The 26,048-nt window shown below is 45.9% G+C and overlaps 2 protein-coding genes across 2 annotated transcripts; both read left to right on the forward strand.

The window, feature by feature from the left end:
* Positions 1–1,033: 1,033 nt before the first annotated feature.
* SRP68 (signal recognition particle 68) lies at positions 1,034–25,223 on the forward strand. The gene is made up of 16 exons (XM_061144771.1): positions 1,034–1,245; positions 3,167–3,233; positions 5,226–5,339; positions 8,282–8,477; positions 9,078–9,160; positions 9,406–9,515; positions 9,856–9,938; positions 10,243–10,383; positions 16,877–16,975; positions 17,883–17,947; positions 20,120–20,276; positions 21,153–21,247; positions 21,718–21,847; positions 23,440–23,515; positions 23,954–24,006; positions 24,425–25,223. Exons 1-16 carry the CDS (start codon positions 1,071–1,073, stop codon positions 24,650–24,652), a joined length of 1,872 nt encoding a protein of 623 aa, XP_061000754.1. The 5' UTR covers positions 1,034–1,070; the 3' UTR covers positions 24,653–25,223.
* LOC133057797 (ATP synthase membrane subunit K, mitochondrial-like) lies at positions 2,611–3,010 on the forward strand. Its single transcript, XM_061144773.1, has one exon. The coding sequence runs from the start codon at positions 2,709–2,711 to the stop codon at positions 2,883–2,885; it is 177 nt and encodes a 58-aa protein (XP_061000756.1). The 5' UTR covers positions 2,611–2,708; the 3' UTR covers positions 2,886–3,010.
* Positions 25,224–26,048: the final 825 nt, after the last annotated feature.

Raw genomic sequence — 26,048 nt, forward strand, 5'->3', positions numbered from 1 at the left:
CACTCCAGTATTCTTGCCTGGGAAACCCCATGGGCAGAGAAACCTGGCGGGCTACAGTCCATGGGGTCACAAAGAGTTGGACATGACTGACTGACTAACACTCTCCTTTCTAATGATTACTGCAGACTTACTTCAAAAATGCACCATTTCATTTAGTCTTCATAACAGTCCTAATTGGAGCTTCTCTGGTGGCTCAGTCGGTAAAGAATCTGATGGCAATGCGGGATCTGTGTTCCATCCCCGGGTCAGGCAGATGCCCTGGAGAAGGGAACAGCTACCCACTCCACTCCCATATTCTGGCCTGGAGAATTCTATGGACAGAGGAGCTTGGCGGGCTACAGTCCATAGGGTCACCAAGAGTCAGACACGACTGTGCCACTTTCACACATTCACAGATGAGGGAAGAAAGGTTTAGAGAGAGATTCGGCTATTTGCCCAACATCTCCCAGTCGTGACGACAGAGCCAGAATTAGAGCTCGCAGTGCCATATTGCAGAGCAAAAAAGGTTCATAGTCTTCCAGACTTCAACACTTTTTGCTCGGACTGCTCAAGCGCGCCCCAAAGTCCAAAGAAGGGCACAGATCCCCATGCAGCTGAGAGTCCCTGCATTACGGCCGGCTCCAGAGGACGGCGCAGACAGAGGCTGTCCCCTCCCAGGCGGGGTGTTTCCTTCCTTAGGGTGGGAATCCCATCTCCCAGGTTCCCAGGGAGGAAGACACTCCGGGAAGCAAAGGTCTTATCCAACGGGGTCTCCCGTGCAGGGATGCAGGAAGTGGGGGCGGGGGGAGCATCTCAGGGCCCTCCATCCAAGGAAGGCTGCCTCCAGGAGACCTTAACAGCTACAGCGTTCTCGCGCCTAGAAGGCCCCCAGCCCTAATCCCGCCACCGCTGCTGACCCAGAATCGGCGTCCACGCGCAGGCGCGCTACCGCAAGTGGCCGTTGCCTGCGGGCAGGGCCGTGGGCGGGCGGAGTCCGCCGCTATCCCGTCAGCCAGTCCGAGCCGGCCGGGCTCTCCACCCGCGTCGTCTCGCCTCCTCTATCCCGTCCTGCTCTGCGGCGCAGGGGCAAGATGGCTGCTGAGAAGCAGGTTCCCGGAGGCGGCGGCGGAGGCGGCAGCAGCGGCGGGGGCAGCGGCGGTAGTGGTGGTGGACGCAGCGCCGGAGGAGAGGAAAATAAGGAAAACGAGCGGCCTTCGGCGGGCTCGAAGGCACACAGAGAATTCGGGGATAGCCTGAGTTTGGAGAGTATCCTACAGCAGTCGGGCCTAACTCGGCAATGACTACGTGTCGATCCGGCGGGCGGGAGAGGCGGCGGGTCCGGCGCGTCCTGGGCAGGAGAGGCCGAGGACGGCACTTAACAGTTCCAGGGTCTGCTCTTCGACTGGCTTTTCTTCGCATCTCCTCTGCCCTCCGCGCTGGGGAACGTTCTCTTTCAGGCGGCACCAGAAAATGGGGCAGTTTTCGGCAGTCTCCCCGCAGCTGCCCAGTTTGGGGGGTCTGGTGGTGGGGCTGACACTGACCACTCTGATGAACTTGGCACCTGGGGCCGCTGAAGTGGGGAGAAGGAAACTGCAGTGCCGACGTTTTGGCTTGATAGTTCTGTCTGGCAGCCGTCGGAGAGTGCATAGTAAAAAGTACAGTTTGATGCTCTGCAAGTGGAGGCGAAGGTTGACTGTTCCAAGGAAAAAGCTTATTGCCCATTTTGAATATAAATCATAGAAGATTGTTAAGGTTACTTGTGTAGTTCTCTTAATATATCTCGTAGGCATTTTGTCTTGTCGAGAGTCATTCAGATGAGCTGTTGAGGAATCGGTTTCTAGTTTGCATCAGAGTGTATCACAGTTGAATGTTTATGATATTAGTTTGTGGCTTTTTGAAATGAAAACGTAGGCAAATTTCTGAAATAGTACGTTTAGCTTGACTTTTTAACATACTAAAGTTTTTCAGCAGATTGAAGTTTTACTTTTTGAACTGGTGATATCCTTCCAAATGGATGTTAGAATGCTCTGATTTTACTATAGATCTTGTACATGCTGGTCTCTTTTTAGTTGTTGAAATAGCCCTTTCATTGTTCAGTGTTTTAAAATATACCTATAAAGAAGCATTGAGGAAACTTTAAAAGAAAACTAAAATGGTAGGCAAAGGTCATTGGACTTCCCAAAGTTTGGGACAGAATCTTAAAATATTTTGAAATTCTTAGGAGAATTTGGTCAATGCTTTTTCTTTGAAGAGAAAAACTGGTATTTTAATACCAGCTGTGGCCTGCTGTGGTTGGCATGTGCTCACCTTAGGCGCAGACAGCATCACAGCTGTTAAGCAAAGTCAGGTTGGGCAGGTGTAGAAGGTTACGCAAATAGAGGAGTAGTACACGTCATTTATAACCTGAATCTGCTTAAATGAGTAAAAACACTAGGCCCAGGGGTAAATCACTGGGAACCACCCCAAATGTAGTCAGCATTTATCAGTAGAATCCAGCAGCTTTATATTTAAACTGTTGGGTCTCATTAATCCTCAATGACTAAGGATGCCCTCCTTTTTTAGTTTGAAGTAGTAAATGAAAGTTCAGGCTATCAGGTTTTTTACATGCTTAGCCCTGTCCTCTGACAAGGCAGCTATTGAAAATGGTCACTAGCGGTGGGGTCGAGGGGCAGCAGCGTACGGTGAAGGACATAGGCTGTGGAGTTTGAACCCCTTGAAAGATTGAAATCATGGCAGGTCCAGAAGCTGATGCCCAGTTCCATTTCACTGGTATCAAAAAATATTTCAACTCTTACACTCTCACAGGGAGAATGAATTGTGTGCTGGCCACATATGGAAGTATTGCTTTGATAGTCTTATACTTCAAGTTAAGGTCTAAAAAAACTCAAGCTGTGAAAGCAACATAAACAGATTCTGAACTGTACATTATCTGTTAAGTTCCCATGCCTGAAGAAGCTAATGTCAACTCATCATGTGATACTCAATTTGTACAATAAATTATGAACCTGGAAAAAAAAAAAATGAAAATGGTCACTAGAGATTTCCCCAGTTAATGTACTAAGCATTTTAGAAATGTTTAATGAGCTGTGATTTTATACAAATATAGATTACTGGTACTAATACAGATGAATGTTTTGGATTATTTGGATTCTTGGCACTGTAAGCTTTTCCTTAATCTGGACTCTAGTTCTTCAGATTATAAAGGAATCTCAGCAGCAGCACGGTTTACGGCATGGAGACTTTCAGAGGTACAGGTTAGTATGACTTGCAAGGTGTATAGACATCTCTGGCTTTTTCAAATTTGGTTTGCCTTTGTTACTACCCTCCCTACTGTGCCTTACCAGAAAGTATACCTGGAAAGTCTAATTCTTAACTTATATCACATCCTCAAAAAGATACTTGATTTTCAAATTTAAAAAGAGCTAATCTTTTTATCCATTTTGCCTTAAGATGTTGCGGATACATGGAAGCTTCGGGCAAAAATAAGGAATTATGGTGATTTTTTTTTTTTTTTTTAAATATAACCATGTTACAGAATCTGGGTTATATCCCAGCTCTTGGCATTTGCTGTTTTGATTCCTGTCCTTGTAGTTTTGCTTTTTCCGGAACATGATCTTTCATGTCCAGATTCTCTCACCTAACATATTACTCAGTGGTATTCCATTGCAGGGATGAACCATAGTCTGCTTTTATCCCTCAGTTGAATGGCTGTTGGGACTCCAATTTTGGATTTTCTTTTTTCCTAGTTATTATTAATCTTTTTAATGTTGGGTTTTCAATTAGATTTTTTGGTAGTAAAATATAACATAAAAATGACTTTGTGTACATTTTAGTCTATATTTCTTTCAGTACATAAATATATTTGTGTATGTGTGCCTACCAAATAGTATTTTTGTTCTTCTAGTCTCTTCCTACACGTTTTTCCATAAGCTTGCTCACATTGTGTACATATCTTTGTATCCTACTCTTTTGCCGAACATCGTGTATTAAGTATTTCTCCATGCTTGTAAAAATGTTCTGTACATGTGATTCTTATTAGTTGTGTTATAACCTGATATATATCTATATCAACTATATAGACATACCATAATTTATTTACCTGTTCCCCTGAGTTGGTTATTTATATGGTAGCCAGTTTTGTAGGCTTAAAAATTCTGTTCCCTTGAATCTCTGATCATTCCTCTTTGTATTTCTGATTATTTCTTTAGTGTAAAAGTAGACTGTCAGTTCAGGAAGAATGAATATTTTTAAGGATCTTGATAAATGGATTGCCAGAAAATTTTTACCAATTTACATTTCTAGCCATAACGTATGTGTTCCATTTGATTTTTATGTAAAAGGGTAAGTGATAATTAAAGCATGATTATGAATTGAAGAAAAAGACCTATAGTTCATAGGTTCAGTCATACTTTTTTTTTTTCAGTAACCTGTTCCTTGGTAGCTTTAAGACTGAGATGTTGAAGTTACCGTTTAAATATCATTTTATATTGTAAATTTTATGCTGTTTTGAGTAAGAGTGGTAAAATTTTGCATGTATTTTTACACTAGCTTAGTCAAGATACTTTTATTGCGCATATATATGTTAGACACTGTGCCAAGACACTGGGAGAGATTTGAAAATAGAATCATCTTTGTACTCAAGGAGTTTATATTAGTGAGAGATGTAAAAACATGATTATAATATTCTTAGACTATAGTAGAAGTAAGAATTAAAAACTGCATGAGTACAGAGAGAGAGGCTTGGCATAAGAGGTGATGTTTATCGTATTTCTTGGTGATATCCTCGTTCACCTCATTTTTCTTCAGATACTCTTGTAGTTCCTTTCTCCATGTCTTCCTTGTCATCACAGTCTCCGTCAGGATGCCGCTTCTTCCCTTTCACATCCATCAGAATCCTACTCATTCTTTCAAAGCCCACCATAAGTCCACACCAGGGAAGGGGGTTAACAAGAAGAGAAAGGTTACTCGGGTCACTTTCAGTTTGCCGTTTTCTCTTCATGATTCTCTCCAACTTGAGTGTGGTTCTTTGAGAATGGGTGCCATGTCCTCTGTCTCTTCATGTTTTCTGTAACACCAGTCATACTGCCTTGCATGTTTCCATTCAGTAAACATTTGCAAGAGGGTGGTGGTATCTATAGCAACCATAAATAGAATATCCCAAACTTTTGACCTTGCCTTATTATAGAACTTACTGTTGAAAGTACTGTCAGCTTAGCTGAATGGTTTTTGGTTGTGGTTTTTTACAGGGGCTACTGTTCACGTAGACAAAGACGTCTTCGGAAAACACTCAACTTTAAGATGGGGAACAGACACAAATTCACAGGGAAAAAAGTAACTGAAGATCTTCTGACTGATAACAGGTATTGACTGCTCAGTGCTGAGTACATCTTGTTAATGCATTTATTGAACAATTACAGTGTGACAGATGTCGTGCCACACACTTGAGTTATTTCATGTGGTTTTTGTACCAGCTCTGTGGAATAGGCATCTTTACTACTCCTCCATTATGAGGAAACTGGGACTTCCCTGGCAATCCAGTGGTTAAGACCCTGCACTCCCAATGCAGGGGATACAGGTTCAATCCCTGGTCAGGAAATTGGGATCCCACATGCTGCACAGCGTGGCCCAAAAAACAAACAGAAAGCAGGCTCAGAGAGACTCTGCAGCTTGTTCAGAAATACCTGTGGTGGAATGGTAAATGTGGAAGTCAGTGATTAGACTAATAACCTAATTGGTTATTAGGTAAGTTTTCCAGAATGCAAATTTCAGTGTCTGTTCAGTTCAGTTCAGTCGCTCAGTCGTGTCCGACTCTCTGCAACTCCTTGGAGTGCAGCACGCCAGGCCTCCCTGTTCATCACAAACTCCCGGAGTTTACTCGAACACATGTCCATCAAGTCGGCGATGCCATCCAGCCATCTCATCCTCTGTGGTCCCCTTCTCCTCCTGCCCCCAATCCCTCCCAGCATCAGGGTCTTTTCCACTGAGTCAACTCTTCGCATGAGGTGGCCAAAGTATTGGAGTTTCAGCTTCAGCATCAGTCTTTTCAATGAACACTCAGGACTGATCTGCCTTAGGATGGACTGGTTGGATCTCCTTGCAGTGCAAGGGGCCCTCAAGAGTCTTCTCTAACACCACAGTTCAAAAGCATCAATCCTTCGGTGCTCAGCTTTCTTCACAGTCCAACTCTCACATCCGTACATGACCACTGGAAAAACCATAGCCTTGACTAGACGGACTTTTGTTGGCAAAGTAATGTCTCTGCTTTTTAAGATGCTATCTAGGTTGGTCATAACTTTCCTTCCAAGGAGTAAGCGTCTTTTAATTTCATGGCTGCAATCACCATCTGCAGTGATTTTGGAGCCCAAAAAAATAAAGTCTGACACTTTCCATGTTTCCCCATCTATTTGACATGAAGTGATGGGACTGGATGCCATGATCTTAGTTTTCTGAGTGTTGAGCTTTAAGCCAGCTTTTTCACTCTCCTTTTTCACTCTCATCAAGAGGCTCTTTAGTTTTTCTTCACTTTTCTACCATAAGGGTGGTGTCGTCTGCATATCTGAGGTTATTGATATTTCTCCCGGCAATCTTGATTCCAACTTGTGCTTCCTCCAGCCCAGCGTTTCTCATGATGTACTCTGCATATAAGTTAAATAAGCAGGGTAACAATGTACAACCTTGATGTACTCCTTTCCCGATTTGGAACCAGTCTGTTGTTCCATGTCCAGCTCTAACTGTTGCTTCCTGACCTGCATACAGATTTCTCAAGAGGCAGGTCAGGTGGTCTGGTATTCCCATCTCTTTCAGAATTTTCCACAGTTTATTGTGATCCACTCAGTCAAAGGCTTTGGCAAAGTCAGTAAAGCAGAAATAGATGTTTTTCTGGAACTCTCTTGCTTTTTCGATGATCCAGCGGATGTTGGCAATTTGATCTCTGGTCCTCTGCCTTTTCTAAAACCAGCTTGAACATCTGGAAGTTCACGGTTCACATACTGTTGAAGCCTGGCTTGGAGAATTTTGAGCACTACTTTACTAGCGTGTGAGATGATGAGTGCAATTGTGCAGTAGTTTGAGCATTCTTTGGCATTGCCTTTGGGATTGGAATGAAAACTGACCTTTTCCAGTCCTGTGGCCTTAAATCTGTATATCTCAAGTGAAATCTGGCCATGTGTAAATTACTGCATAAGAGTTTTGTGTTTCACTGCTGAATGTATACATGGTTGTTAGCATGACAGGATTACCCTATCAAGCAATATGTATGAGTAGTCTGTGGGTCAGTTTCTCAGACTTACTTATTTGGCTGCACCAGGTATTAGTTGTGGCATGATCTGTTTCCCTGATAAGGGGTGGAACCTGGGCCCCCTGCATTGGGAGCGTGAAGTCTTAACCATTGTACCACCAGGGACGTCCCTCTATATCTGTATTTAAACCAAGAGCTCAAAAACAAGAGATGCCAACTTCACCTTTTAAAAGCAAGATCATTTACATATGTGTAACTCAGCCATAAAGAGGAGTGAAATCTTGCCATTTGCCACAACATGGATGAACTTGGAGAGTATCATGTTAAGTGAAGTTAGAATACCGTGCATTCTCAAGTCTATGTGGAATCTAAAAAACAACTGAACAAATAAAACAGACTCATAGAGAACAAGTTGGTGGTTGCCAGAGGCAAGGGAAGTAGGAAGGAGTCGGTAAAATAGGGGAAGGGGATTAAGAGGTAAAAACTTCCAGTCATGAAATAAATGATTCATCGGGATGTAATGCACAACATAGGGAATATAGTCAGTAATACCTCATACCCTGCACCTGAAACTAATGCAGAATTTTAAGTCAGTTATACTTCAGTAAGGGCTTTCCAGGTGGCGCAGTGGTAAAGAATCTGCCTGCAATGCAGGAGATGTAGGTTCGATCCTTATGTCAGGAAGATCCCCTGGGGAAGGGAACGGCTACCCACTCCAGTATTCTCATGGAAAATCTCATGGACAGAGGAACCTGGTGGGCTACAGTCGATGGGGTCACAAAGAGTCAAACACAACTGAGCAACTAACAACAGCAAGTCTGGGTTTGCCAAGTTTGAGGTGGTAGCAGATTTTTCCATGAGATGTGTCTGGTAGGTGGTTAGAGACCTCCTGGAGATGCTGATTTGGGAACCACGGTTGATACTGTGAGAAGAGCAGCTCCGAGGAGGAAAGCAAAGGAGGGCCTAGGGAAAAGTTGAGAGACCGAAGATTGTTCCTCAGACGATATCTGAGTCTGGTGCTCCTGGCCTTTGCTGTTCAGTCGGCCTGTTCTGTCTCTGATTTAGATACTTGCTTCTGGTTCTGATGGATGCTGAGAGAGCCTGGAGCTATGCTATGCAGCTCAAGCAGGAAGCCAACACCGAGCCCCGAAAACGGTTCCACTTGTTGTCTCGCCTACGCAAAGCTGTGAAGCATGCCGAGGAGTTGGAACGCCTGTGTGAGAGCAATCGTGTGGATGCCAAGACCAAGCTGGAGGCTCAGGTTAGTGTCATAACATCAGCTTTGCTTTATTGTGGAGATTAGAGATGTGACTTTAAAAATAATACAGTTAAACAGAACAGAGTCTCTTCCGTTGTATGTTGGTAATCAGGGGAGGAAAAAACCTAATCTTGCTTTTAAACGGTGAAGTTGGCTCTTGTTTTTGTTTTTGAGCTCCTGGATTTTAAGAATTGGCTCTAACTTTTCTTAAAAGAAAGCCCTTGCTTCTTTTGACCTGTGTGTGAAAGACTTGTATCTAGGAAGTTCACAAAGTAAGAATTTTGTTCTTAATGAGTATTTGAAAAGGAATGGAAGAGATTTCAAGTTTACATTCAATTTATGATGCTAATGGTATAGCCCAGAAGTGGGTTGTTAAGTAAAATAAAGAGAGCAAATTTTCTTTATTTTGAAGTTCTCTCCTGGGAAGTAAATGAATCATAAATTACCCATGGGTCACATTTTATTAGTGAGACACATTTTTTTATTTTTTTAGAATCAACCTGAATATCTATTCTTGATATCAGAGTTTGAAGCGAGTGGAGGTTGGGCTGTACCCTGGTTCCTGGGCATTGAAGCAGTGTCTCTCTTTCTGTCACCTCACAGGCTTACACGGCTTACCTCTCAGGAATGCTGCGGTTCGAACATCAAGAGTGGAAAGCCGCCATTGAGGCTTTTAATAAATGCAAGTAAGTTCTGGCCCAAAGGCTGTGGCCAGTTTTGATAATAGTCACATACAAGCTGCAAATCAGCCAACGATTGCTTCTGTGAAAGTAATTGCAGTTTCTTTCTTTTTGCCTTCTCTTGAGAAATGTGGATTGTTCTCTTTCAGCCTCAGAATTTGCCAGTAGTTCTGGTAGTTGATCTGTGTTCCTTGTGAGTTCATTTTCTTAAAGCGAGGCTGCTGTGACCCGTGATGTTCCTTGCCTGGCAGGACTATCTACGAGAAGCTGGCCAGCGCCTTCACAGAAGAGCAGGCTGTGCTGTACAACCAGCGGGTGGAGGAGATCTCGCCCAACATCCGCTACTGCGCCTACAACATCGGTGAGCGGGGCTGTGCGGGGCGGCGACAGGCGGCCTGCGGAACCTGGAGGACGGTTTTAACTGTCCTCCCTTTCCCCCGCGTCCATCTTTGGTGTGGGTTTGTGTTGATGAAAAGAGCACAGTTATTGGAGTCAGCTCTGCTCGACATCCAGAAGGCAGTTCCCTAGGTTCAGTTTTGGTCCCGCCGTATCTGTGCTTACCCAGAGCCTTGTGAAAGGACTTAGGATTCATTGAAACGTGCTGGTGATGGGGAGGAGCTTGGAGTTGAATCTGAGAGTTCTTGAGGAAACAACCAAGACCCTTGAGGATTTTCCACTCAGTCTCTCTCTCTTTTTCTCAGGGGACCAGTCAGCTATCAATGAACTCATGCAGATGAGATTGAGGTCTGGGGGCACTGAGGGTCTCCTGGCTGAAAAATTGGAGGTAATCTAGTGTGCACATTCTGTGAAAGGTCTTCAATTTGAAAAAAGTCCAGTAAAAGAAGTAACACACAATCCCCTCATCCGGGGATAATTGCTATTAATATATGCATATTTATATCTGTATTTTTAATGAAAACTTTTTGTCACTTTTTTTTTTTGCCGTGTCTTGTGGGATCTTAGTTCCCCCGCCCAGGGATATGTAATATGTTAGTTACAGGGAGAGACAAACAATAGTTCCCAGTGAACTTCACCTTGATCACTCACATCCACAGTTGAAGCTTTAACATTTTATAACTGCTTTCTAGGCATTGATCACTCAGACTCGAGCCAAGCAGGCAGCCACCATGAGTGAAGTGGAATGGAGGGGCAGGACGGTTCCAGTGAAGATCGACAAAGTGAGGATCTTTTTACTGGGTTTGGCCGACAACGAGGCCGCCATCGTCCAGGTACGGAGCCGGGCCCTGTTCTGTTCTCTCCGTGTGTCTCCAGGTTGTCCTTGTGTGTTAAGATGTGATACTTTGTTGCTGCTTAGGATTTGGGTGACTATCTCAAGATGCATGCTCTTGAATAGAATTCTTTTGAAAGCTGAGTTTATCGAGGAGTTTTTCTGTGTAGAGGCCAAAGAAATTGACAGTGACACTCCTCAGTGAAAATGGGAGCAGCGAAGGGCTGCTTCAAGTCAGGGGTGGCATTTGGCCCAGCAGGCGGCGCAGCAGCATGGTATTATGTCTTGTGTCTCTGACCTCTCATCCTCTCCTTCCAGCCCTGAAAGGGTCACCGCTTGTCCCTGGGTCCTTTAAAGACTGCCTAGCTAAACCCGATCAGCTTGTTTTACATGTGGTGTTAATGCAGTATTCATGCCGAGCCGTACTGCCCGATGCTCCTGCTGACATAATTATTACCTGATTGTGGGTGTGAACAACCAAATGAGTTCCAGAAGAGAAGAGGTTTTGGTGATCTTGGCTTGTATGGAGTAGACAGTGATGGAGGCGTTTTTAGAGCTCCTCCTCTGTATCAGGCGAAGAGCATCTGAAAGAGAGACCACACTACTCCCCGTGTCTCCAGCCTCAACAGGGGCCAGTGGCATTTCATCGGACTTCACAGCAGGCTGCTGTCCCCAGACGGATATGTGTGTGAGGCGCTTTGCTAGTTGTGCTGGTTGGTTGTGTTGAGTATCCAGGCCTTTCAGTGACTTGTTCCAAAGTGGCTCGTTTGGTTGGGGGCAGCTTTCAACAACTGAAGGATTTCTTTGTGCCTTTTGTCTGTATTGCATATGGCCCCTCACCTCCCCCTTTATTTGCTTACAGGACAGAAGATTAGAACAGTACCGGAAAGTTGAGTTTTCTTTCATCTAAAAGACTAAACTTTTTCTGAGAGCATTTCATTGGCACTTAACAGTAGAGGTCTCTCTTCTTGACTAGGGCTGATAACAACCATTTAGATTATGCAACTGGGTGCTCTCTTTAAAGTGATACATACTGGAAGGAGAAAACTGCCACAGTTCTGTGCCGGGCATTAGTGACAATGGGGTAGGAATTCTGGATAGAATGGGGTGGGGGGTCAGTGGGGGCAAATAAAATAGAGACACCTTAGGAACGGGGCCACAGACATAGATTAGGTAAAGGACAGGACAAGTTAACATTTACTAAGTAACTTTAAAAGTTATTCATGTTTACCATTTATACAATATAAGTGTTTATAAGAGATCAACGTACAGTCTGACTTCACATATTACCTGGTAGTCACTTGGACAGAGACACCACAGAGAAAAGCAAGGAGTGTAATGATCCTCCTCTGTGTCCTGGATACACTACTTAATGGTCTCATGTATTTCTCTCTTCCACCCTGTAAGGTGGGTGATACTCATTTTACAAATGGGAAAACTGTCACCTGTCCATAACCATATGTCTGATAGAACGGAGTGCCTGCATTTAAAACCGTGCCCTTTTGATTCCAAAGCTCATGTTCCTTGAAGTTTTCCACATAGTCTTAGATTCATCAGGAAGGCTAGTAACAGGATCGTTTTACTTGGCTTTGGTGAAGAGCTAAATTTAATTTCACTTAATAGAAAAGCAGAGTCCTGGGCCCCTGACTGCAAAAGTTGAATCTTAATAGAAGAAAGTAGCCCTTCACAGGAGAATCCTCTTTAGAAGGTTACTGGGGGGAGGGGTTTCCCACGTGGGAGGAGAAGATACAGTCATGTTTTATCTGAATTTATCTTTCCTTTGCTTTTTTTTACAAATAGAGAATAATAATCTAAATGGGGGAGGTATTTTTGCTTTATTCATAAAGTAATTCAGTTTGGGATAAATTAGACCAGGTGAAAAACATTTCACAATTGCACATGAAGCTGTTGCCTTTAAAATTGAAGATCACCTCAATCGCATGGTGACTAGTTGAGCTTTGTGCACATACTAAAACGATTACTCTCAAACTCGGGTTTTAGTGTAGGTGAAGGGCTGACTTTTGGACCTCCAGGTCATAGTCCCCCTTACAAAGCAGTTCAAAGAAATCCCCTAGTGGTACAGTGCTCGAGAGTCTGCCTTGCAATGCAGGGGATACCAGTTCAGTCTTTGGTCGGGGAACTGGGATCCCACACACCGCAGAGCAACTGAGCTCGCACACCTACAGACTGGTGTGCCAAAATGAGAGATCCTGCATGCCCCAACTAAAACCTGATGCAGCCAAATAAATAAATAAATACTAAAAAAAAGTTCAAGATTGGCTAACATTTTGATAATATTGGCAAGAAAAAGCAGTGACATCATTCCAGCCTTGAATAGATGAAGATACTCATGGTCAGTTATCTCATTGCAACTGCTGTTAGTTCTGTGTTCCCACCTCTCCTTCAGTGTGCGTGTTTATGTTGTTAAATATATTCTTTTTAAGTCCTTCTTTATACAGATAATGGCAGATGTCTTTTTTTTTTAGATGTCTTTTTTAGGGTGGGTGTCAGAGTTATACATACCTTGTAAAACAAGTTTGGAGATGTTCCCTCCTGTTTTCTGAAAGAGTATGTAACTTTTTGTTTTCTCCTTAAATGTTTGTTATAATTCACTAGTGATACTATTGGGCCTGGAGTTTTCTTTGTGGGAAGATTTTTATAATTTGTTTTCGCTTGTTTTAAAAAAAATATAATTCCTTTACTAGTTGGAGGGCTATTCAGATTTTCTGTTTCATCTTGTGTCAGTTTGGATTTTATTTTTTAAAGTAATATATTGATTTCATGTAAATTGTTGGTTTTATTGACAGTTTATAATATTCTTTTATCATTTTAGTGTTCGTAGAATCTGTAGTGTTATCTTCTATTCAGTGCCTGGTTAATGTGCTGGTTGAGGTGAATACAATTAATTGTGGTCTTTAAGGATCTTACGGTGAATTAGGATCGCTTGAATATGCGAGACCTGTAAATAATTTGGTTGAGCAAAAAAAAAAAATAATAATTTGGTTGAGCAAACAAAATGTGTATTAATCCCAGGAATCCCATTAAGGTTTTAACCTTAAAAACAGTTACATGCCTAATATGCTGTATCACACATATACCAGGTCAAGCCAGTAAGAAAATTAAGTGCGGTGTCAAATGAAGTTTGGTTAAACCCTTAGGTTTCAGGTGTAGCTCTGTGGCTGATTATCTGTGAATTGAATTGAATGAACGCTGGGTTATTACGCATGGGAAAAGCCCTTTGGCTATTTGGGGCTAATCTCCAGAAGAACTGCTTGCTCATTGGTGCACTTGGGAGGTGATTTGCCAGTTCTCCATATTGTATCGAGTTTTTTGCCCAGGAGACGGGGCTTTTCATTGCAGTGTTTCCCACCCTCTAGGAACTCTTTTGGAGGAATCTGGTAGACCTCCACTTCTTGGTTGCTTGTAGAGGTTTTTGTGACCTTTAAATACTAAAACAACAGTTTACTGAAAAGCAAGAAGAAAGAAAGAATTCAAGGAGATAATACTAAACTGCAAAGACTGGAGCTGAGGCTTAATCAGCTGCCAAAATCCAGCTGCCACAGCCGCCTTTTCTTTAGCCAAGCTTTAGGTCTGCATGTCTCTAACGTTGTCTTTTTCATTTATTTTTATTTTGCTTTGTTAATACTTGATCACACCTGAACTGTCTTGGTGGTGATTTGAGGATATCAGGTGGCTGGGGGGGGTGGGGGCAGGTTAAAAATGTCTATAGGTTTGATGATTCTTATCCTCAGGTTATGACTAACACTTTAATATTTGACTGGAAGGAGATCATATCTGTTTTTTTGTTTTTTGTTTTTTTTTTTAACAAAAAGAAATCTATTTTTACCTGAGGTTTGTGTCCTTCTTTACTCAATTTCTATTTTTTCCTAGACCTCACTGCCGAGTGAGGCTGGGCTGCCATCGCCTTGGTTCTCCTACGGGTGTGGTGGAGAATGTGTTGGACTCGTCTCTCAGTCACACCAAGTAGAGAAGTGAAAACAGCCTGGGAGCTCTGTCTTTAAGAGCCGGGGGTCTCACCTCAGGACACGTACAGCTGGTTTTTCTCAGCCTTGAGATGTGCCTTGGGGCTGTGGAAAAGCACTTCTGAGAGTGTTTGAAGTTTTATAAAAATTGATCTCAAGCTTGTTTATTAGGACTGAGTAACACGTTACTTGGGGGCTACGGGTTTCTCCCTGTCACGGGTACACCCGGGAAGGTCCAGGCCGCCCACAAATTCTGCAGGGAGTTTGCCCGTGTGTGCAGGAGCAGGTTCTCGTTGGTTCGCTGGCAGACCTGAGCCGTTTGCACGTGGGTTCTGAGGGAGCCCCCCTCTGCATAGACGTGGAGAGGTGTTTCTTGTTCCACTGTCCCTTCAGAATTATCTTTGCCTCCGAGACAGGTTTACAGAGTAAGAGTGTAAGTAGCAAAATGTGTTTCAGGCTTCCTGTGTGGACGTTTTGCCCAGCCCAGGGAGAACCGTGAGAGCTTCTGCTCCAGAGATGAGTGGTCTCTGTCCCTGTGCAGTGTGGCTGCGTACGAACAACACGGCCGACTGACAGCCCCTGATCCGGGTCGGCCTCTCCCTTCATCGTGGTTTAAGACCTTTGTAAGATTCCCAGGGGAAGCGGAGGGGAGACTTGCTGCTCTTCAGTACCTTGATGCAGAGGTTTCCTTGTTCAGAGGGAGCAAAGGCAAAGGCAGTAAAGACGTACAGCGTTTCTGCATCGTATTAATTTTTTTTACTTGAGCCACTCCTTCCCTAGGAAAGGAGGCAGGTCCCATGTAGCTGGTAAAACCAGTTGGCTCTTTTCTTGTCCTTAAACACTCACTGCCCCAACTGCTGAACCCCTCCAGTGTTCAAAGGGTGTTGGTGGCATGTTTGCTGGATCGCACCGTACCAGGCTGGTGCTGGAGTTCATCTTGCCTGCTCACGGCGCGGCTCTGGTTTGTGTGTGGCTGGTCCTGGTCTGTTTTCATGTCTTATTGCAGTTGTTAACTCTGCAGCTGCCCCGTTCCACAGGATTTGTACTTTGAAAAATTTGGCTAGTTTGATTAAATGAGTACGAAGAGTCTTACTGACCTGAGATCCTTAACGGTGTTTCATGTGAAGTGTGTGTCTCCAGATCCAGGCTTTCTGGTACGGTAGCCACCTGAACACATACGGCTGTTTAAATTGATTAAACTTCCAGGTGCTCAGCAGCCACCTGTATCTAATGACGCTACACTGGACCGTGCAGGGACACCACCATCACAGAAAGTTCTAGTGGACAGCCCCGCTGTAGCCTGCAGTGTGTTAATGGTGTCTGGGTTTGCCTTTATAAATTTATAGAATAGCCATGCCCCTGATTTGTTCCTAAGTTACTGAACAACAAGAAAGTCAAGTAACTGATAAAAGTGTGTTTGATTTATGTTGGGTAATTTACAAGGAAGTTTTGTGTTTTTTTTTTTCTTCCCCACACTGGAAACTAGGAAAAACATGAGAGTTCTTAAGAGAAGAAAAGGTTTTTCTGAAGGCCCCTCCCAACCATATCTTAAAGGAGTGGGCAGTACTGGGTTTTCTTTTGAGCTTTTCTGGAGGTCAGTTGAATGTCAAGAGATCAGATTGGATGTTAGTTTCTGTGGAAAGTCAAACATAATCATGGGAATATTGATGTTCTAATGTCAGAGTGGGTCTGCCAGTAACACAAGTTCATCTCCTTTCTGCTTTTTGTCCATTCCCATCTGCTTAGTCAGATTCTTTAGAATGATAATGTGTTTTGGCAGGTATTCAGTTAGTGAATCACTTTTTGCCTTATCCCGGTTGGCTAGCAGAGGGGCAACGCCCTGTGCTTTGCAGAGACTGTTATTAAATGCTTGTCAACTTCATCTGCCCTGAGATGTTCTCAGCATAGCCGTATGGAATACCTCCTATATGCAGGAAAACCTCATATGGCATTTAGGAGAGAGATATATCTTTGGTTGGTTGTTGACTAGTAATGTCACTCATCTAGTTGGGACTTAGAAGGATTCCGGTATCTACAACCCTGTTGGGTTACATTTGCAAGGGAAGGGAACTTGTGCTGTGCCTCAGTGTGAGGGGGCAGTGCCCCAAATCTAGTCCATAAGGCTCCCCTGAGATGCCAGGTGCTGGTCCTGAGCACAGGTGGAGCATCGAAGAAAAACAGTGGGAGGTTCTATGGTAGGGGAAAGATGAAAGCCTCTGTTGGTTGACAGTTTAGATCAGTTGTATCAATGCTTTTTCAGTATGTTCACTTTACATCTATATATACTCGCCTCTCATTTCTGTACAAATTAATGAATAAAACCATAAGAGAAATTGTATATGATGAAGAATATTAACAGTTGAAATGATCTCTGATCCAGGCTGTTTTTTGGTTGGATGTGTGTATTCGTGTCTAATGGGAGGAATCAAAGCGCTATCATGCCCTCCTCCCATCAGAATACCATGACTTACTCAAAAAGAAACTCTTTCACCACCTTCTGCCTTTGTTTAGGCTGAGAGTGAAGAAACCAAGGAGCGTCTGTTTGAATCCATGCTCAGTGAGTGTCGGGACGCCATCCAGGCCGTGCGGGAAGAGCTCAAGTCAGATCAGGTAGGACTCTGAGCTGAGGTCCTCTTTGGTCTGTGTGTCGTATTCCCAGAGCAGGGACTCTCAGCCGCCGTTGTATTTAGATGTGACGATTGGCTGACCAACAACAGAAGCTCTGGGCTCCACCAGGTTGAGAAACTCTTTTTCCTCTGTCCTGCTTCTGATGGCTTCATATTTTACCTGTTGAGCCTTTGGTCTCAAATCCATATCTCCAGGTGGATTTCTCCAGTGCTCCCTTTTTCTAATAATATCACTGTGATTCATTCAGGCATCTAGGCTGAAAACTTCAGAACCATTTTTGTCTTTCTTCCCTGTTGCCAAAAACTTTGTTTATTCTCCCTTTGTAATTTCCCTCTCCCTTTGTCCATTCCACCTGTCTCTAATGAGCTTTCTTCTATTATGTCTGGACTCTTAGAGAAGTCTCCTGATTTTTCTATCCAGGCTAATCAAGAGATCCTTAACTTCACCACATCTGTAAGGTCTCCTACTGTGTAAGGTCACATTTTCACAGGTTCCTCCCTTTAGGGGCCATTATTCAGTCAACCACAAAGGCAAGAGCTGACAGCACAAGGCATAGACCTTGGGTCTAAGACACGGGTCCTAAAATGGAGCCACGGACTGTGGACTGTCTGCTTTAATGCTTTGAGTCTAAACACTGGACACAGTGGACTAGAGGCCTTCCTGGCCATTACTCTGAATTCTCGTTCAAGTCTGGTTTTTCTTTGTCAGTGGAAACTGCGTGACCTTGTCGTTGTAGAAAAGCCCAGGAGTTCTCTGATATTTGAGGACCTCAACTTACTAGAGTCTGTGCCTGTGTCCCAGCGCACTTTGAGGTCCACACCATTGAATGAGGTGGTCAGAGCCAAGGACGTAATCAGCCATTTTATCTCTACCTTTTCACTTTCTGCAGAAACAGAGAGATTATACCCTAGATGTGGAGTCGGGGAAGGTATCTAATCTTCAGTACCTGCACAGGTAAGAGATGTGACATTTTTACTTTTTAACCTTACATGATATATCACTGGAACAAAAGAGTATGCATAGTGTTTATGTACATTGTAATTTATTGATACATATTAAAATGTGAATGTATCTGCACATTTTTGCATATGTGATTTGCACATGTATATTATTCTAATATCCATATAATTTCCCGTTTTTGTACAACAGAAGAACTAGAATGTAACCAATAACCTTGAAGCTCCCTGTGCCCCCCTTGTTGAGTCCTCCCCCTCTTCTAGAGCTCACTGCCCTCCTTCTAGGAGCTCCAGGCTCCTAGAGTGACTCTCCTCTGTGTTCTGAATGTTTTACGTTATCCACATTTAAGTTCAAGTTCAACTGAACTTTAATTCCATCTAGAGATTATTTTTGAGTGCGGTAAGGATCCGTGTCACCTTTTTCCACGAGGGTGACGGATTGTTCCAGTGTGTGATTTATGACCAGTCTGTCCTTCCCCGCTGGTGTGTGGGCGGACATTCCACCCTCCTTGCATGCTCGCTTTCTGGACTCTCTTCTGCTCTGCTGATTTATTTGTCTGTACTGACACCAGCGTAGTGATTTGCTGTAACTTATCATGGGTCTTGGTGTCTGGTCCACCCCCACCAGGTTTCTCAGGCACATCTTGACTGTGTTTCTCCCTTTGCTCTTTCATATGCATTTTCAAATCGCCTTGTCAAGTTTAAGTTTTTTAAGATAGGTCATTTTGTTTCACAGAAGAAAGGAGGAAGGAAGAGTGACATTTTTGAAACTTACTGGGAGAAATAAAATTCCACTTCTCCTCAGGTGCTCTTTCCATGTGACCTTGAAATTCTTAATGTCTTAGTCACTGCTTACAACTTTTTAGTGAACCTGGCAATATTTTCAGTCATTCCCAACTGCCCCCCCCCCCCCCGCCCATTTTAATAAAAACAAAACCAAAAAAAAAAAACTCCTCTCCCTGCCTTAATTTCCGTTCTTAGAGAATTTGGTATTATGTCACATTGACTGCCTTATGGTTCAGACGCACAGAGTATTAGCAGGAACAGCCCTTATCTCCCTTCTGTTTCAACAAGCCCATGAGAAAAACAAGGCTTTAGGAGGTTAGGGGACGTATTGGTAGTTAACAGCCACAAAGAGGCAAAGGCAGTTGTCAGCCTCCAGCCTTGAAAAACCGAGAGAGCTTCAGCAGGGCTCAGGACACTTAAAAATTGTGAAGCCCATTGCCCTGGGATCTATCTTCCCGCCTCCACATGTAGCTGGTATAGGGACGGTGATCAATTAGGACCAGAGGCCAGCTTTGGGGTAGATTAAAGTCAGGAATCCAGTAGCTCTTGTATTTTAATAAAGCCCTGGTATCTTAATAAAGATGTATCTAGATTCCTGTTCCACTCAGTGAATAACAGTTATGTGTTTTGAGAGTCTGATTTTTCTGCAGAGCTCTAGGAAAGCCCATCTCATGACTTTCCCTCGTGCTTCTCAGATGCAGCCACTTTTGGGGATTCCCTGGTTGCCCAGTGGTTAGGACTCTGCACTTTCAACGAAGGGGGCACAGGTTCAGTCCATGGTCAGGAACTAAGTTCCCACAAGCCTCTCGATGCAGCAGGAAGAAGAAGGGGCCAGTTTTAATTCTTTAACAAACTCTTTGGTATTTACCTCCATGTCTCTAAATGGCATGTGTATGCTGCTACTTCTTGATTTTTGGCTTTTAGCATTTATTACTGCTTTCTTCTACAGCCCTCTCACCAATTCTACTTCCGCTCTTCACCCTGACCCCTCTGGCCTTCCACCTGACTCCTACACAAGTGCTCTCATTTCCAATGCTATTTTATTTATTTAGTCCTTATTTCAGTAACTAGCTTGCTATCCATCTCTCGTCTTAAGGACCAGCAGTGTCCTCTGAAATTAGTAACTCTCGAAAGATACAGAAGATATAATTCAAGTTAAAATCAGATTTTGTCATAAGGTCTCATACGGGTCCCCTACAAGTTTGCCACGGAACAGCAGCCAGAGTCGAAGGCCCTTGGAGGTTGAGGCCCAGGCCTTGCAGCCCTGCCGTGGTCACCCCTCACCCCCGCAGCTCCCCAGGGCAGCCCAGCTTGTGGTCCAGTGCTCTTCCCAGCACATCCGCTTCCCTGAGCATCACCTGAGCTGACATGTGGTCCATTCCAGCTACCTGACTTACATCAAGCTATCAACAGCGATCAAGCGGAACGAGAACATGGCTAAAGGGCTGCAGAAGGCCCTGCTGCAGCAGCAGCCGGACGATGACAGCAAGCGCGCCCCTCGGCCCCAGGACCTGATCCGGCTCTATGACATCATTCTGCAGGTGACCCCGGAGGACTGGGAAAGCCTGTCCTGTGCGTGGGTTGGATACAAAATGACATGGCAAAAGGGTTGTGAGAGCCAGGAGCTGTTGGTGACTCAGTGAAAGACAGAAGTTCTTGTTTTCATACCAGTTCAGCTGTCCATGAGCCTGATATCCAGACATATTGATGTGTTTTGTTGTTGTTTAGACTCTTAGTCATGTCCGACTCTTTTGTGACCCCGTGGATTATAGCTCACCAGGCTCCTCTGTCCATGGGATTTCCCATGGACAGAATACTGGAGTGGGTTGCCATTCCCTTCTCCAGGGGATCTTCCCAGCCCAAGGATCGAACCCATGTCCCCTGCATTGGCAGTTGGGCTCTTTACCACTGAGCCACCAGGGAAGCCCGTGTGGATGTGTAGACATTCGTAAACCCCTGGTGTTCCCTCACGGAGCACTTCCCTCTGCAGGCTGGTCGCCCACATGCCTTGAGTGTCCTGGGACCTGAGGCCATGCTGCCTCGGCTCCCTGGGAGCTCGTCGGTGAGGGAGTTTGAGACCCCTGCCCATAGTCAAGGTGTCTGTGTAGGTGCCACACAAGTGGGCTATCCGACATGAGAGTTCAGAACCAGAGGGATGCCCTCCACCCAAGAGAGTCCAGGGAGTCTCTGAAGAAGGTGAATCGTGACAGAGAGAAGGAGGCCACGTGGGCTTTCAGGGTCAGGAGGGCGGAGGTGACGCCAGATGTGTCTGCAGCCGAGTCACTCGTCACAGACGTCCCCGTTATCCGAAGCCCAGGCTCGCTCTGTCTGCCCACGTCTGTTCTTCCAAACCTTCTGTCAAACACTCAGTGTGGGTCCCCCTCTTCATGAGTTTTCCTGTTACATCTGTTGTGCAGAATCTGGTGGAATTGCTCCAGCTTCCTGGCTTAGAGGAGGACAGAGCCTTCCAGAAAGAAATAGGCCTCAAAACTCTGGTCTTCAAGGCTTACAGGTAACTTTCCCTGGGGTGGGCAGGGCTCCCCTCAACCATTGGAAGGTTCTAGAAGCCTTGGGAGCATGTCCCTGGAAGGTTGGGTTTTGGTTTTTGAAAGACATGAGCAGAGATAAATGGTTATGACCTAGATGTGTGGGCAGTGTAGGTAGCATTTGCAACGTCCCTCCTTCCTACCTGTCTTCAGCTTCTTCCCTGTGCCTTTTGGGAATCGCAGCTTTTTTGCAGAGTTAGCAGTAAGTAAAAGACAGTGGGTCAGCTTTGGACCTACACTGTCAGCTCCAATTTCAGGGAGGAGTCTGTGGGTTAGCCCGGCAAACTGGAACAGTGAGAATGGTGAAATCTCCCACCCCAGGGAGTGAGCCTGATGTTAAGAGACTTGACAGTTTATTTAGCCTAAACAGCAAGGAAAGCCTTGATCTTGGGTGATTGTTGCTTAAGAATACTGTGGCTCTTTCCTTCCCCATCAGGTGTTTCTTCATTGCTCAGTCCTACGTGCTGGTGAAGAAGTGGAGTGAAGCCCTTGTCCTATATGACAGGGTCCTGAAATACGCAGACGAGGTGAATTCCGATGCCGGAGCCTTCAAGAACAGCCTCAAGGTAAGCCAGTGGCCTCTCCTGTTTCTAAGCCCTGAGCAGTTGGCCGTGAGGCCGTGGTGCCTTCTCAGGCGGGTCCTGCTTGGTCAGCCATGGGGTGTGGTGAGCCCGAGTGCCCGGGAGCTGTGGGTGTAGCTCATGGCAGCGTTCCAGGCCTGAAGAGGACCCGGGTACCAAAACAGCCTCCGCCCGGTGCACTGCCCCAAAGCACTGTTCTCAGGCTCGGCTCCCTGTTGGAACTGCTTCCAAGGTGGATGTCTGGCTCTACTTGGTGTGGGATGAGAATTGGGGTTTTTGTTATATTTATTTACTTTTTTGCACTGGGGCTTTTTTAAGCCCATCAATGATTCTACTCTGCAGCCAAGTGGAGAACCACTTGGCTCTCCACACGAGTGCGTGGGGACCGCCAGCAGCAGCATTTGGGAGTTTGCTAGAAATGCAGATTCTCGGGCCAGGGCCCAGGTCTACCAAGTCTAAAAGTGTATTTTACTTTAGCAAGACTGCCAGGTGATGGAGTATATGTCAAAGCTTACGTGCCGATCTGGTTTATTTTACTGACTTTTGAATGACAACTAGAGTTTTAAGCTTATGGACTGCTGTGAGGTCACAAGAGATTCTTAAAGCACTGGCCCAGGGGACCCATGTGTATTTTACAAGTAGAAACTATTCAGAAAAGTGGGGCTAAGGTTACTGTTACCAACGTTACAGCCAGTGTGGGAGTGTCTGCCTGGAGCGGCCATGGGCTCAGCAGTAGAGAAAACTCTGGTTTCTGCCTTCAGAGAGCTTGTGGTTTTGCTGCAGCCACAAGACTTGCCTAGGGCCCACCTCCGAATAGAAGAGAAGGCAGCGAAATAGGAGTAGGTGGGAGGCGGGCGTGGGCAGTGGGAGGGGTGACCAGTGTGGCGGTAGCATCGGGCGGGCTGTTGTTGGAATGTGACGACAAACCAGTGTGGACGGCCTGTCTCCAGAGAGAAGTAAGAGGTGTTTCACAAAAGCCCATCTGCCCTAACATGCCGGGGTTTAGGTTAGGGGGGAACTAACAGGAAACAGGCGTGAGGGGTGCGGCAGTATCCAGACCTGACCGATCATTCCAGATTCTGCCAAGTGAGAGGCTGAGGCAAGAGAAGGGCCGTGGTTAGGGGCTGAGGTCCTCGAGCTGGGCGGCCGAGCTCTGGGTCCTGCCCCACGGCCACTGGGGATGTGACTGGACGCGTTCTTTGGCTTCTCTGTGCTTTGTCTTCTCACCTGTAAAATGCAGGTACAGACTGTCTCGGGATTATCATGGAGATGAAATTGACAGTTGTGTGGACTGCTTAGGGCAGTGCCTGGCACATAATGCATTTACTGTATGATAAATGTGTTAATGTTATCTTTGTCATTGTTATTATTTCCAGGCAGTATTACTTAAGACATGGCATAGATTTCTCTCCTTGAAACAGGCTAGTTTCTATGTATTGTTTTTTTTTAATAGGGAAAATGTTCAAATTACCTGAATTCCCTGAAAACACCAGTGGGGTTACTTAGCTCAGGTTAGTTTGGTGCACCTCTCTGGCCCGGCCTCGGCTCACGGGTCCACGTTTTCCTTGTTGTTACAGGACCTGCCGGACGTGCAGGAGCTCATCACACAAGTGAGGTCGGAGAAGTGCTCCCTGCAGGCAGCTGCGATCCTGGGTGAGCCACGTGCCTCTTCCCCGCGGCCTGTGTCCCCAGACTCCCCTTCTCTGCTGCTCCTCTTCTCTCCCACCCCCTCCGCCACTGGCGTAAGACTGAAAGAGGTTGTTTTGGTTCATCTGTGAGATTTTAGTTTTTTCCTGCCATTTCCTCTGCCCCAGTGAGGCATCGGGTTATGTGGAAGAATCTAGAGGAGCCCTGGCGTGTGGTCCCCCTGCCTGTCCCAGGGAGCCGTGCTGGCTGCGCTGGGCTGAGCACGTTGGTTCTGGGTGTGTGGTCTGTTATCGGCACAACTTGTCTGCTTCGGGTTGCAGAGGGCTGACTCCCCGCAGACCGGCTGCCTTTACCCCCAGGGTTTAGAATCCAGGTGGGTGACAGGTATCATTCCGGCCTGTTGCATTAAGCCCATGTTCTCACTGAATCCTGTGAAACTTTCAGATGCAAATGATGCCCACCAAACAGAAACCTCTTCCCAAGTCAAGGACAATAAGGTAAGTCTGGGCTGTGGGTTTTGAAGAATAAAGAGGATTTCGTGACTCCCTAGGATTGTGTGCTCATCTATAGAGCAGAGGACCCTTCATTTCTCAGGGAACACCCTCCCTTCCCCACTTCTTTTACTAAGGACCTGAAAGCTGCCTGTGTGAGGTGTGTTAGGTGTCATGTAAATGGTCCCAAATTAAGTTAGGAGCCTGCTCTGCCCTCTGGCTAGGCGCTCTGGCTCTGACTCAGACATTGGACAGGCTTGTAACCCACTCCAGCCCACCACTCTCAGCCTCTCTAGATTTCAGTGGCTCTCAGCTGTAAAGAAAGTGAGGACATAACCGCCCCTCACAGGAGGTTTGTGGGGATTGAATGTTCCGCCGATGGGCTGCGACTCACTCTGGGTTCCTGCTTTGGTTTGACTTCCAGCCCCTGGTTGAACGGTTTGAGACCTTCTGCCTGGACCCTTCCCTCGTCACCAAGCAAGCCAGCCTGGTGCACTTCCCGCCGGGATTCCAGCCCATCCCTTGCAAACCTTTATTCTTTGACCTGGCTCTCAACCACGTGGCTTTCCCACCCCTTGAGGACAAGTTGGAGCAGAAGACCAAGAGTGGCCTCACCGGATACATCAAGGGCATCTTTGGATTCAGGAGCTAACCAGGCTCTTCCCTGGGGCAGGGGGCGAGTCTGGCTCTCAGTCTGTGTTGTGAGAAACCCCAGCAGGTCCAGGCCCGCGTTGGCCCAGGGCAGGAGTACACCATCCTCACCTGCCTTCCCGTGTCTCGTGTGTTTGTACACTTCGCTCCCACCCCGTGTGCTAGGAGGACGCCCTGCTGTCCTCTGGTGGACGTGTGCAGGGTCCTGTGTCCTCCTCCCCGGGGGAGGGGCCCCTGCCTCCTGGTCTCGTCTGAGCCACGGTCAGGAGTGGTCTCGTGGGGTCCACAGCCGGCACGGATGGGGGCTCGCATGCTTTGTCGTGTTTCTTCACTACCATGGATTTGAATGAACTCACCCTTGCTGTGAGCACCCAGGAGCCCTTCAAGAGTTGGTCTGAGACGAGGAGACATTGGCAGCGTCACCCCAGGGTTACAGTCAGCCTTATTCCCCTCCACCTCCGAGCGAAAGTTAAGAAGTTTCAGAACAAGCAAAGAGCTCTATTTTTAGAAGAAATATGTTATCCTCAGAAATGATGAAAACAAATCTTCTATTAAAAGGCAAAGATGCTGGCTGCTCTGCCCGTTCTTTACACTCCCTCTTTCCCGTCTGGCCCTGGCTCTCTCTTTGGGAGCCTTGTTGCAAAATCCTGTCCTGTCATGTGCTTCCTGACTTCCTGGCAGCATGGGTCTGTCTGATGCCTGATAAGAGTGTAGAGGCCCTACAGGATTTTCCCACCTGTAATTTTTATATGCCATCATATTTTAGTCAGTTTCCTTCCTTACTCTTGTTTTTTCTTAGTCACTTTTTTATCTCTATTATAGCATCAATAATAGAATTCCCAAAAGCAAGGTCAGACAGCAAGGAATAAAAGTGACTTAAACATGAGATGCATGAAGCTCTGTGGGCTCAGTGGTGCTGCTGCCTTCCCCGTGGACTGCAGAGGGGCTTGCCGGAAGTGGTGGGAGGGGGAGCAGCTGTGTCTGTTAGACCTGAGCTTTGGCTTTGCAGGTGCTTGGGGAGACACGCTCCTCCCTCTGGGGTTTGCTTTGGGTCAGTCAGCCTGAAGAAGCAGATTTTGTAATTGGAAGTTTCATCGTCTGTGCTGTACACGTTAGGGATATCCTTTCCTCTGTCTCTGCCTCCTGAAGGTACAGCGCAGATGATCTTAGGTCAAGGTCCTGGATCTGGGTCCCGAAGACCCAGCCAGTGTTCCTGACGGGCAGTGGGCAGAGCGCCGGGGACCGTCCTCTCTCAGCCCCATCCCGCTCCCCGGCGCCTTTGGCAGTCCCAGGCCTGGGGTCTAAGGTTCTGCACCTCCCTCGCCTCTTCTCAGCGCTGACCTGGGCCGCAGCCACAGCTGGGGTGTCCTGCAGCCTTGGGAACGCAGTTCGGGGCC

Source organism: Dama dama, chromosome 5, assembly GCF_033118175.1.
Source record: "Dama dama isolate Ldn47 chromosome 5, ASM3311817v1, whole genome shotgun sequence".
NCBI classification, from domain to species: Eukaryota; Metazoa; Chordata; class Mammalia; order Artiodactyla; family Cervidae; genus Dama; species Dama dama.

Coding starts and splice junctions, on each gene's coding strand:
- SRP68 (XM_061144771.1), top strand. CDS start 1,071: ATGGCTGCTGAGAAGCAGGTTCCCGGAGGCGGCGGCGGAGGCGGCAGC. Junction 1,246..3,166: donor GGATAGCCTGAGTTTGGAGA/GTATCCTACAGC, acceptor TCTGGACTCTAG/TTCTTCAGATTATAAAGGAA. Junction 9,939..10,242: donor TCCTGGCTGAAAAATTGGAG/GTAATCTAGTGT, acceptor ACTGCTTTCTAG/GCATTGATCACTCAGACTCG.
- LOC133057797 (XM_061144773.1), top strand. CDS start 2,709: ATGGCAGGTCCAGAAGCTGATGCCCAGTTCCATTTCACTGGTATCAAA.